General features: G+C 30.6%; 1 protein-coding gene across 1 annotated transcript in view; it reads left to right on the plus strand.

Annotated features, from left to right (window-relative positions):
- Window positions 1-1,331: 1,331 nt before the first annotated feature.
- The window catches only part of Smp_145230 (putative t-box protein), a gene marked incomplete at both ends in the record, with an annotated part of 28,946 nt that continues 16,319 nt past the window's right edge, over window positions 1,332-13,958 (plus strand). Inside the window, 3 exons of the mRNA XM_018789895.1 lie at window positions 1,332-2,125; window positions 2,543-2,713; window positions 3,662-3,710. Coding sequence (XP_018655293.1) covers window positions 1,332-2,125; window positions 2,543-2,713; window positions 3,662-3,710 — 1,014 coding nt within the window. The remainder of the gene's footprint in view (window positions 2,126-2,542; window positions 2,714-3,661; window positions 3,711-13,958) is intronic.

A 13,958-nucleotide genomic window follows, 5' to 3' on the forward strand; every position in this document is an offset into this window, starting at 1 on the left:
ATTAATTTCGGAATCAAACAATTTTATATTATTTTCATAGTTGAAAGCGTGAGTCAATTGAATCTATACCTCCAGGGAAAACCTGGAAGCACTGGACGGTCGTTTCGTCCTATTGTGAGACTCCTCATCAGTGCGCATCCACGATCTCGCCTCGCGAGATTCGATCTTATATTAAACTGAGAATAAAATCAAGAGTTGTGTATTACAGAGGGATGCTGCATAAAAATAATAGAACATCTATTCACCACATACTGATTTATAGCGTTGATTTAACTCATGCTAATTTCTAATATATAAACGATCTTAACATGTTAATCTGAAATAATCGAAATAGAAATTTTTTGATGATCAACGATTTCGGAAATAACTCTCATTACATTTTAGATAATTGTTCAGTTTCAATAAGGTACCAAGTATTCTGCAACACATAAAACCTGTTTGCTATCGCTAATTAATTGTTCATTATAAAAAAAGCTAATTTCACAAGAAATTTCTTCCCTCCAAGTACTCTTATAGATTGGTTTATCGCAAGGGTAGTATCCCTATGTGGTATTTTCATTCGCATCACATGATCTCAAAAGGCGTTGCTACTTTTATCATGTTGCATTGAGACAAACAGTATATGTCCTAAATACAATCGGACTCAGTTTAATTTAGGGTAAGGGTTTAAGTAAGAAGATGTTCACGCAGTTATAAACTTAAGGTGTGATTGACCAATTATAATAAATGTCTCGATTAATAGTCAACTGAATTTTCATTTTACCAATAGAATCACTGATTTTTGGTGTGTCTATTTTAAGGGTGAGAAGTAGTGGGTGAGACTGATAGCTAATGATGTGATTGATTCAAGCCGCCTACAGGTGAACATACATTTGAACAAAAAATCTTGTCCACACGTGTATAACACACAAACATTCTATTTAATCATTGGCACATATTTAAGAGAAAGATAAAAAATAATACCATCCAAGTGACAGAAATGTAAAATAGATTAGTCTGCCCCACTCTTTAATTCCAATATTTTGCACACCTGCATTCCCAATTGGATACTTGTTATGCCTTATTATTTATATGAAAATCACGCCAAAAGGTGCCGACTTCACCACCTATCAATGATATCAGCGACTTCTAATATTTTTCTACCCCTATATTATTATTCTCAGTCTTATACGAATAGTTCCCACATATTTTCTACAAGACAGCCAACAAGTGAATTTCACTCTACCTAAATTTACATTTAAATTGTTCAAACAATTGGGTATAGTATTATATATTAATTCAGAAATTGTTTTACTGTATACCAATTCAACATATTCGATGTTTCAAGAATAATGACTTTTAATTCTTCAACGGGACAATTGATAAATTTATCACATAATCATAATTCACACAACGAGAATCGTAATTTTCGAATAAACTCAGTACTTGGATTACCAAACTTACTAGGTTTACAGTCAAACAATTTACCAATATCTCATCCAATTCATAATTCACGTTTAGATTCACAATCTACTTTGGCCATGTCCACAGCAGCAATGAATCCAACTACAGTCACAGATTTCCATGATCAGCGAAATCAACAAGCAATGAAATTACCCATACCATCATGGTTAACTAATAATTTATGGGATAAGAAACATTATGCTGATCTAATATCTAATTTCAAATCTCCACCGAATTTAAGTGACAATTTAGTCGAACTAAACAGAAATAATCACAGTTTATCTGAATCATCGTTTGAAGATACAAATGAATATGATCAAACACATTCTCTTTTCAAGTGTCCTAAAAATACGACTGAGTTAACTGGATCCACTGTTTCATCGACGATTGGGAATACCAATAATCCAACAGTAGTGTCATCTACAGCAACACATAAAACTAATTCGCCATTTTCTCCTAATCGCTTTTTAACGTTAGATTCAAATCAACAAAATCAAGAAACTACAGGAGATAATCATCAATTGTCGGGTACTCTAAATGCAACCGTGAATACAATAACTACTTCTCCAGGATCTACATCTATTCTAAATGATGTCCATAACATGAAAATGAATTATTCTCAATCAGTTATAGCAATGGCAGCAATGGCTGCCGCAGCATTAGCTACAAACAATTTTAAAATGTCAACATCGTCACCATGCAATCCATTGATCAATGGAATGAATTTTGGCAGTTGTATAAATAATAGTAGTAATAATACTAATAATAGTACTGGTAATATGAACAACAATACACCTGATATTAATTCAATTATGAATGCTGTAGCGTCTGTTATGGGATCACAATTATTATTCAACAATAGTAGTACTACTACTAATAATGGTAATAATAGTAACCATAATAGTAATAACAGCATGAACAGTATGAACAATTATTCAATAAATAATTGGAAAGCAGACACTTTGCAGATGACAAAAGATAAAGACACAAAGAAAAGCAGCAGTAGTACGTCACCATCATCATCAACATCATTACCAACCGATTTTAAATCATGTCCGAATTCATTATTATTGCCACCAAATTTCAATCATCAACTTAGCATGGACTCATCAAACTTATTACTGTCATCAACATCTCCATCGTCATCAACAGGAGCGACAACATCATCAGAAACAGGTGGAATTCGACCAGAAGTAGAATTAATTGATAAGTCATTATGGGATAAATTTCACTGTCATGGTACCGAAATGGTGATTACTAAAAGTGGACGGTAAGTTAATGTATAAATCTTCAGGGTTATAATATTTATTTCGATTCATTTGTATGTTAATGTATCACAAGTAATATACTTCATTAGTGGGATTCAATGAAGAAATTAAATGAGTGATAAGCTAAGATTATTCAATCCATTTATCATATTTCAGGTTAAATTTATATCATTTTTATATGAATCCTAGTGACATTAGTCAATTTTTCACAGTAAAAATGAACTGGACATTAGGCGAGTACTAAACAACTGAGTTGTAAATCATTAAAATATTTTTATTAACATAGTACTATCCTGTAAAGTGATTTTAAACATTTTTAATGAGAGGGAAGTATTTACAACATAAACTTGAAAAAATCGATCCTACTTTTGAAGAAGACTATGGTGATAAACAGTTATGTTAGTAATTACAAAGAATAATTTGTACTGAATGTTTCTCACAAATATTTACTCAAAATGTTATTACTGTTAGACAGAATAATTTAGGTAATTCTCATATTTAAAAAAATGTACTACAGTAACATTCAAATACATAGGTATACTCAATAAGACAGCTACAACTTGATTATTGTTTTTAACCTAAACTTATGGTGGAAAAGGTCACATAAAAAATAGGATAAAATCAAATTTAAAAGAGATTGAAATATTTTATTATATTTTTTGGAAGGTTTTTCAACTGTTTAATGGTGATATTAACATCAGGTTTGTTTGTATTCACACGTACACTACGCAGATAAGGACATAGGAATGAACGGCTATACTCATTTATCAGTAATCAATTTCATCAACGGGATTAGTTATCATGTTTACCAATACATTAGGAACATTAAGACGTATATTACGGATAATATTTACGAATGAGACCCATATATATCCTGTAAGGTTATCATTACTACATAGCACACCTATAAGTAAACTTATAAACACTTTGTTTTTATTGACTCATAATAGAGATGATCCTATTTATCGTAAATCAAACAATGTGATTATTAAAATGTGTGTAATTGTCTATATTGAGTGAACAAATATACATTTACACATTCAACACAACAGATACTACTGATCTACTTGTTTTGTTTGATAAATTACATGAAACTAATAATACTGACTGATAGGCTCATAGATTACAAACTGTTTAGTGTTGTAAGAAGTAATTGTCGAGAAGTAGAGTAGTATTTTGATCAAATGATCTTCAATGTTTAATCAAATATTGTTTACTTTTCCTATTTCAAATGTATCAACTCCAAAGTTAGTGATTAATTGAGTTTAAATATATAGTAACGATCATAAACATTCTATCATCTTGTGAAAATAGAAGCATAGAGTATACTGTTTACAGAACTGACAAAATGTTATAGTTCTGATCGAGCTGCAATTTGAATGTTGTTTTGTTGGAAAACACACTCATTATATCTATCAGTAATCTATAAATCTTATTAATCAAAACAAGTGTAAATAGTGGAGTTCCTAAATGAAATTCTAATCTCATTTAAAATCATTTAAATTCAGAAGCAATAGTGATAAAATTTAATAACCGAGTGGGAATTTAAGCGACACTTCACTTGTCAAGACTGGTGATATTCAATCCCTATTCAGCATAATATAAATACATTAGGACTCAAACATTTAATCCAATAGTCTTAAGACTAATGCTTTATCCAGTACAAAATACGTATTACATTAACATTCTAACAATTATATAAAGATGATAAGAAAATTGGAACACCTTTTCTCAATAAATAGATTAATTTTCGTTGGATTTGTTCACCTTTCTTCCATCAAATAGAGATTAATTTAAGATTTCTTCACATTCTATCGAATTTTGTTGGATTAGTTAACATGAATAAATGAGAAATATCATTTATTTTGCCAATAAGTTGTTTTGGGCAAATGCAAAAAAAGTAACTGGATCATACAATTATATTTTACGGAAATAATTTATTCATACTGATTAGTAAAAAAGAATAATTTGATCTTTTAAAGATATAAGCCAGATTATGAAACCGCGAATGTCTTTTTTTCTTTTTTGACAAAAATTGAAAACCGATTCCATCACAAACTGACAGAAGTTAGAGAATTATTATGAAAAGTAAAGTGAGGTGAATAACTGTTTCACCTTAAGTTTTGAGGTCTCTCTTGATGAACACCATGTTTTTAAGTAACTGAATTCATATTAGCCGATTCTTATTCCCAATAGATTTATGACGGTAGAATAATTATATTTAACTGGATACTTTTGAGTTAGACATCATGTATAAGGTGATAGTTATGCATTATTATCAAGTTTCAAATGATTAAAAAGTAGCCTTTGAGCACTTACTCGTAATGATAGTTAATTCTCAAATGTCATGAGTTCTTCACAAATCACTTCACTACGAACTATCATGATAACTAAACCATTTGTAATGTGAACCTTCGTTTTCTAAAATACTCAAGAAGGAAATAAGACAATGTTGAACAAATTCATCACTATATTATTAAGTTACACTAGAAGATGTTTGAATTATATCACTAACTGATTGGAGTTAAAAATCCAAACCAATGGATTCTAGCTCAGCTATCATAGAGTTAAGCTCTCGCCAAACCTTCTGAATACTTTCGGTTTGGTCTCCAAGAGAGCTGTGGATCAACAAAAGCAGCTGTCTAGTGTCTCCTAGTCTTCAGTAGTTGGCTCACTAAGATTAATCTATAATGTAAACTATGAAATCTAAAGTTATTATTTTCAATACCAACAAATTATTGCGTCTTAAAATACATTTTTTAAAAAATTCATAAAAATCTAATCATCAATTTTAGTATAATGAACATATTGTTTTCCATATCATTCCATCTTTTCATGCATCATTAATTATTTCTAATGAATAGATGTACATTAACTCCAGTAAACTTTATCATAACTAACTAAAACTTCATAGATAACTATGAACAGAAATAATGTAATCCATTAGAACACAACACATACACATATATATACCAATAATATCTACACTTGTTTCATATAGAAGAATAGTAATCGACTCATCTAGATAGATGTTTCTGTAATGATTACTATAATGATTAACTAGTTATCTTTATTGATTCATTTGAAAAAATATATAAATAAAAATAGAAAAGAAAATTTGATTAACCCCACTGACGAAAAAAAAGAAAAAGAAGCAACAAATCAAACATTAGACAAAATGAGAGAACTACATTCTCATCGTCTAAATACTATTTATTTATTCATATGTATTTTCATAGCTGAAAACGTGAGTCAATTAAAGCTAGACCACCAAGGAAAACCTGGAAGCACTGAACGGCCATTTCGTCCTATTATGGGACTCCACAGCAGTGCTCATCCACGATCCCGCCTCTCGAGGTTCGAACCCAGGACCTACCAGTCTCACGCCAGAGCACTTAACCGATAGACCACTCAGATGGCCATCATCTAACGGTGTTAATGTCTAACTCCAACCAATCCACGAAATTGAGCAACCGTTCACCAATTGTCTTCAGTGAGTTCCTATCTCACAACAGTTGTGGTTTGAACTCCACTGATCACTGCTTCTCACTAGAACTCCTGGATTTACCTCTCGAAGTCAGTCACTAGTGAGCATATGATTATAGATCAGAAGGGGTTTTTGTGGAGATTTCAGTATTTTCATAGTTGAACGGTTGCTCAACTTCGTGGATTGGTTGAAGTTAGACATAAATACCACCGGATGCCGTCTCAGTGGCCTATCGGTTAAGTGCTCTGGTGCGAGACTGGTAGATCCTGGGTTCGAATCTCGCTAGGGGAGGTCGTGGATGCGAATTACTGAGGAGTACTACAGTAGGACGGAACGGCCGTCCAGTGCTTTCAGGTTTTCCTTGGTTGTCTAGCTTCAATTGACTCACTCTTTCAACTATGATAATACTAAATCTCCACAAAAACCCCTTCTGATTATTCATATGTAATTAATAAGCACACAAATTAATTTATCAAGCAAGATATAATCAAATTAATGTTTGTTTGTTTGAGATAAATTATGTCCATTTATGAAAAAAAATTGTGTATAGTTATGTATTGTCATTTAAAATGTGCATTATATAATGATTAACGAGAATAAGACAACAAATACCCTATTTGTTATCTAACTAATATCTACTATATACATATATATAACTGTATGTATAAAGTATGCAATTCTATGACAGTTTAAAAAAGTATTTGGAGCAAAAATAAAGATTTGGTAAATATAATTGATTTAGATTATCATATCTTATAGAAATATATTTGAGTATATATATATTACGTTTCGAATATATAAGACAGAAAATATTGTGTGAATACTTCAATTGATGTTAGTTTGATAAAACAAATGTTAGGAACTATATACTTATGTAGGTAGCATAAGACAAAAACGATTATTAACGGTTTTAAAAATACATTTACTTTTTCTAAAAAAGTTTATTTGAAATCATTTGTTACAAAATATTGATCATCAGCTAAGTGATGAAGGAATATGATAGTAGATGAGATAATCTCTGGTGATGTTAAAAATGTGTAAGTGATCATTACTCCTCGATCGCCCGCACTATGAAAGGATATTTCCTGAGGTATCTGAAAAAGAGACTGAATCGGTAGTAGTCTTAACCAACTAGATGGGTCAATTGAGAACCCAAGGGACAACGCATTAAGGGATGATCACATACGACCCTCTTGGTTTACTAGTTTTGTATTCTAAAGGTCGTAATGTCGTCGACTCAAATTTGTGTGATTATTAATATTTTATTGATTGTATGAACAATAAATGTGTAGTGGATGAGAAACACTTATTGCTTCCCAGTTTACTTATTAACAAATACATATGTACATGTATAAAATTTATGAAAATAAATGAAAAAGTTTTAATAGATATTCATCATTCTATTCCAGTGAAATTTTCCACACTATATGATAAGATTGAAGAAAAATACTCAGTATCAAAGATGATTAAAATGTGTGGCATAGCCTGATAGAGTCTAATATCATATCTGTCTAGTTCTTCGAAGTGATCAGATTATATTTATTAAGTTCCACCGTAACCGCCACTCAAAGTGGCCCTACTTCATTTGCATTATATATGCGGTTAGAGTAAATTAGCTCAGACAACCTAGGAACAAATAGTTATATTATCACCCTCTATATTGGCCGCTTCATATTATTGCATAAGGATACAAAGATTACTATATAAAATGTTTATAGGGAAGGTATTTTCATCTGGCAAAGGTCTTCATCTTGTTTAAGAAAAGATTAATTGCTGCATTTTTAAAGTTTCATTAGCATGAATTTTATCTATGCTAGCTAGCTGCCGATTGAAATATGACCAGTACCAAGTTACCTGAAGCCTGGTCCTATTCGAATTCGGTTTTAGTGTGGTTACAGCCTTAAAATAATCAACATCGTAATGAGCTTTAGTGTAAGACAGTTTGAGGTATCCCACAGGAAGCTTTGATACTAATTTCAATTCTATTTAATAATCATCAGTAAAACTTAATTATTACCTTTAGAGACTTAATACTTCCATTAAGATTTACATCTATGATTATATTTTTTCCCCAGTTATGTTGTATTTAATTCATGAAATATGAGAAACAGTTAATGGTTACATGACTACTGAAAACTACATTAATTTGATTGAATATTCTTAGAATCCTTTCAGATTATTACATACATATCATAATATATTCTAAGTAATAATGATACATAAACTAAGAAAACACTCAAATTGACTTTTATAGACAAAGTAAAAAAAGATGTCGATTATTTTCACTATTGATAGAATAAGGCGTGATTGTCGATAACTTCATTCACATTTTATGGATCAATATCCAAATCATAAAGAATCTATTATCAATGTCAGTAAAGATTACTTGACTTTTCAGATTTAGTTTCATTAACACTAATCTTACTTAACGACTATTTCTTTGAATCACATATCTATCCATCAGTTTAGTTATTTAGAAGTTCTTTTAAAATATCGAAGTACTTATAGTCATATTGAATGACAAAATATGGTTTATTTTAATGGTTGAGATCATGAATCAGCTGAAGCTACACCACCATGGAAAACCTGGAAGCACTGGACGGCCGTTTCGTCGTAGTCTGGGACTCCTCAGCAGTGCGCGTCCATATACTTTGCATTCACTATTTTCTTTTTTGGTTTTATTGACTTCAATCGTTTATATTCTCTTCAATTCTGGAAACAAAATGAAGTAATCGCATATCTTTTACAAGTGGATCAAAAAATTATGAAATTTCATTGATAAAGTTTTATCTAAATGATATGATACAGGACTTTGATTATATAGAACTGAAATAAATATTTATTTTCTTAAGTTTCTTCGAAATGAATACTACTGTGGTAAAAAGTAGATTAAACCGCGTAATAAACTCTTTTGAACATTATTTACTAAGAATATCACTCAGATTTTAATCTGGATCGTATTAATCTAAATTCTTGAATACAAAAAGTAAAAACAAATAACAGTTACGATAAATTGTTTAAAAAGAATATTTCAATATCTTCTTTGTAACCAGTCTTAAAGTTTCCTTAATACATCTCGATACTCTTTTTTCAGTAGTTTTTACCCACCACTAACACTAATAATGATAACTTAGATATTAGTAACTAAATTTGAGTGATGATTCCATGAGTTCTTGTGAGAAACTATGACCAGTATAGTTTAATCACATCTGTGATCGGTCAGTTGCCAACTGATTGCACCGAAAGATGGTTGCGTAATACAGAAAGTTGATTGACATTAAATATGTGCATCAATGGATGTCAGCTTAGTGGTGTGACGGTTGTGTTCATTGGAAAATCTGAACGTCCTGGATTTGATCCTCACTGGTCTCATGGATGTCCACAACTAAGGATTCCTTCACTAGATTCATATAGCTTCCAAGTGTATATCTACGACTTTTCCGGGGCCTAAACATCGAACATCTAGGCCACACAGTGAGCGCTTACCTATTAGGCCACTAAAGTAGAAAGTAGTAGCTAAAACTTCAGTAGTCTCGTGATGTTACATGATAATCACCCACTACTGTTGATTAAATTTGTCCCATCTCCGATATGATTAAACTCTGTCAATCTTAGATTCTCACTAGAATTTAGGGAATTTCTTTTAAAAGTAATTATCAATCAACAGATACATTCTCGAATTTTGTATTATTATTCATAAGCTAATATTTATCCAGAAAATTGTCGAATTTTATCCATTTTAGTGACAACACACTTCATCAAAATGTAATCCCTATGAGTATAGTATAGTGAAACATTTAAGTCATATAAAAACACATATCACTGTTTTTATCGATAACTTTTATGGTTGTTATCATGTACATTTTGATTAATAGCGTAGTATTAGTTTGTTTTTTTCTTTTTACTGTGATATTCTAACTACATATACATCAATTGACTATTATGAAACCGCATAATTAGTAAAGTTCAACCTATAAGTATGAATCAATTCCTTAGAGATAGAAATGATGCATTTATATATTTATTACCGAAATGTTCGTGATAATGCCTTCCTACTCACTTTGAAGTTTGTCGTTATATTTATATACTCAGTTTAGAAATTCTCACACCTAACCTATTTTTTATGTACAATTATTTTTTATCTTCATATAACTCATAAAATAAGGAATAGAGTGAATAGAGAAAGTGAACCCTATTGATATAGAATAGAACTGAAGTCAATGTAAAGAAAATATAGACAAACTGGCACTCTATAGATAATTATCATATTTAATGTGTTTTATATTTAAAAAAAAACAAGAAGCAAAAACAAATTCCCCCCACATACACACATATATATACCCGCTGACACTTGTTTAATTTCATAAGAAATTCTTTTAAATATCCCTTTGGGACTAATTTAACAAGTAAACAAATAGAGAAAAGTATCAGTCAGATGAAATGATAGAAGAATAAGAAATAAAGCGATATGATTAACAATTAGTGACTTTTGTTATTATGCTCTTTGATTGGTTGTTCATATCGTATAATGATGATGATGGTGATAATGACAATGATGTATTTGATTGACCTCTTTATACCTAACATTTTTATTTGTTTCAGTAATCTTGATCAACTGAATAAATAAGATAAAATGGAAATTAGTATGTAGTATATACCGACAAAATGTTAGTTAGGAAAAGAACTCCTTCAATAATTTCGGTGATGGTTTGTGTATGGGGGGGTAAGTGACTGGAAGGAGGGAACTACGGCTGTACGCATATCATAAATTTGTAACTTTCAGCCTTATTTTGGATTAAAGCTGGTTACTAACAAATTTCAAATGTAACCATACAAAAATCATGATATAAATATATTTTTAAATTTTAAATATTCTTCGTTATATATAACATTTTGACAATAGATGAAAACTATGAAAATCAAAATTATAGTTTAATTGATAAATGAAAATTAGATTAAGTTTTGGTATACTTTGTGAAATTCAGGACTTATATTTCATCCTGTCAGAAAATCAATATACTTACATCAAAATACTGATGTTCGAATTGGGAATTAAACCCTGTACTTTCTTCCTAAAGCCCTCAACTTCTCTGTTAGCCGTGTATCAAATATACTAAAAACTATGAAATAAAACACCACATCGAGATAACAATCACTTAGAATAGACATATTGTTGTGTGTGCCACTGATGTCGACAGATATAAGTAGTATATATCATCAGTCGGAAGTGAAATGCCTGGTGGCAGAAGGTTAAGAAAATCAAAGAGAAGAGAACGAGAACAATGAATGATTGGTATGGAAACGAAGAAACAATGACGTCTGAGACGATTAGTTGACATTTCACAAATAAAGTATTGATTGTATGGTTCTCAGATTTTACTAAGAGATTCTGTAATTTTACATTCAAATACATTTGGTTTCACCCACTGGTGTTTTCATTCACTACAATATGACAGCACAGATTAATCAAAAACAGAACTGAATATAAATAATTGCAAATTAAAAACTGTTACTAGTAATTGAATTACATGGAAATGATGGTTGAATTAAACTGAATAACTCATTATAAATATAATAAGTATAACTAATATATAGCAGTAATATATAGAGATGATTTAAATCATTGTAACCTGATTCGGTCTGGGCACCCTGGCAGTATCACAGCCCACACACAAATCAAGTGACTTGTGTGACGCATATGTATTCGATGCCCCTTTGTATCAATATTTATGTGTTCAAATCAATCAATCAATCAGTCATTGTAACTTCTATTTATTAAAATAATCTAGTTTCAGTATTTTTCTTGTATATCATTAATATGATACATTGCGAACGCTTTTGTTTTTGTTTTTTTATAAGTAATAATTTTTCAATCAACTTCTCAACATAACGATTCATTTTACAGTTGACTTCTATTGATAATTAAGAATATGATAATAAGTTTTACAAAGCTACACAGAAGACTGTCACTTTTAATTGATTGCCATGATGACATCAAATCATTAAGATAATAGGAATTTAGGGATGAAGTAATGTTTCATTCTTAGTTGTTTACTATCTGTGTACTAATAAATGTTTTGTCAGTTTACTACATTTAGCAAGTCTTAAAATTACTCCAATCTCTTTTTCTATACTAAAAAACAATATATTAATATACATGATTAAATGCTCTCTCTTTCTCTCTCCCGCTCTCACTCACTCTCTCCCTCCCTCTCTCTATATATGTATATATCTTTCCAAATTAATTTTATACATTTATTATGGAAAAATATTTTTTTATTCGGTGCCATTTTTTATCCTCTACAAAAAACAAACAAAAATGTTAGTAGAAAATTAATCTGATTATTATAATAAATGAAAGAATTTAGGGCTAATAAACCAGTAGATAAGAATAACTCAAATTTTACATAATTTAAACAAAAGATACTAAAAAGAAAACAGTTCATTTGTTCATTTTTCATTACCTTATAGGATTGATGAGAGAATTAGATGCTTGTGACGCCCATAAAAGTTAATGTTACTAACATTAGTATTATTATTATTAACAATAATAACAAAAATAACGACCAAGTGACGAGTATAGTTTTAACGGTTTTTCATTATTTCTATTATGAATAAATAGAATTAATGTTTCGCCTTATTTTGAATGTGTACCCATTTACACGCTTCAAAAAAATATAAAAATAAATGAAGTCGGTTAAACTTATTTCAATAATGATGATAGACATGAGATGATGTGATAAATGCATTTGTTAATTCGGTGGTCAATTAACTGAAGGTAAATAAAGAGTAGGAGAGGGAGAAGGGATAATGAAATAGATAAATAAATAAACCCATTTTATTTGAAAAGGGTTAAGTGTTTATGCGGGTTAAATTATTCAATGTTTGTGTGGCTTTTCATAATAAAATAAATAATATTTTTTCACTATCATTTGATTAGAAAAACACGAAAAGAGACTTTTTTCGGAAAAAATATACTTTCATTAAGTACTCCATACTAAATATTAATTTATGTATCATTTCCATAAACTAATTGAACAATGAAATCTAAAAGATGATAGGGTTAATTGTGATGCATTTTTCTTGTAGAAAAAAAATATGGTAGTTTTTGTTATTTGAAAAACCGGATTACAAATCATTCAATACTTTTATGCACTCATGTTTATATGTGCACATTTCGTCTTACGATATGAAGAGATAATGGTGACTAGCAAAGGGATCCAGGACGTTAAGTGGATAACCCGTTGGTGTTTGAAACGACCGACACTAGGTTCGAGTCCCTGAGTGAACACCAACTCTGGGATCCAGGTACACCCGACTGACGTGTCCTAAATAGGAAGAAACATGTATCCTGGGTTCCACTGCTAACTACTGTCCATCTTTAAATTCACTTGGTGTTGTTTGTTCGAATCTTTCCATTAATGTTTAGGACTGCAATTGATCAGTCTCTTATTGGCATGTGTGCATGCTGTGAGTAGTGCCTCGATATAGTCTTAATTAACAAGCATTTTAAACAAAGATAGATAGCGACCAGCAGTGAAACAATCAGTCTCGCGCGCGAGCGCTTAACCTCTAGATTACTGAGATAGCCGGCATCCAACGGTGTTGATGTCTAACTTCAATCAACTCACATGAAGGATCATGGATGTGCACTGTTGAAGAGTTCTATACTAGAATGAAACGGCCGTTCAATCCTTCCAGGTTTTCAATAGTGGTCTAGCTTAGATCGACTCCTGAATTCAACTATTAAAATAAATAAG

This window comes from Schistosoma mansoni, chromosome W (genome assembly GCF_000237925.1).
Source record: "Schistosoma mansoni strain Puerto Rico chromosome W, complete genome".
Classification (NCBI taxonomy): Eukaryota; Metazoa; Platyhelminthes; class Trematoda; order Strigeidida; family Schistosomatidae; genus Schistosoma; species Schistosoma mansoni.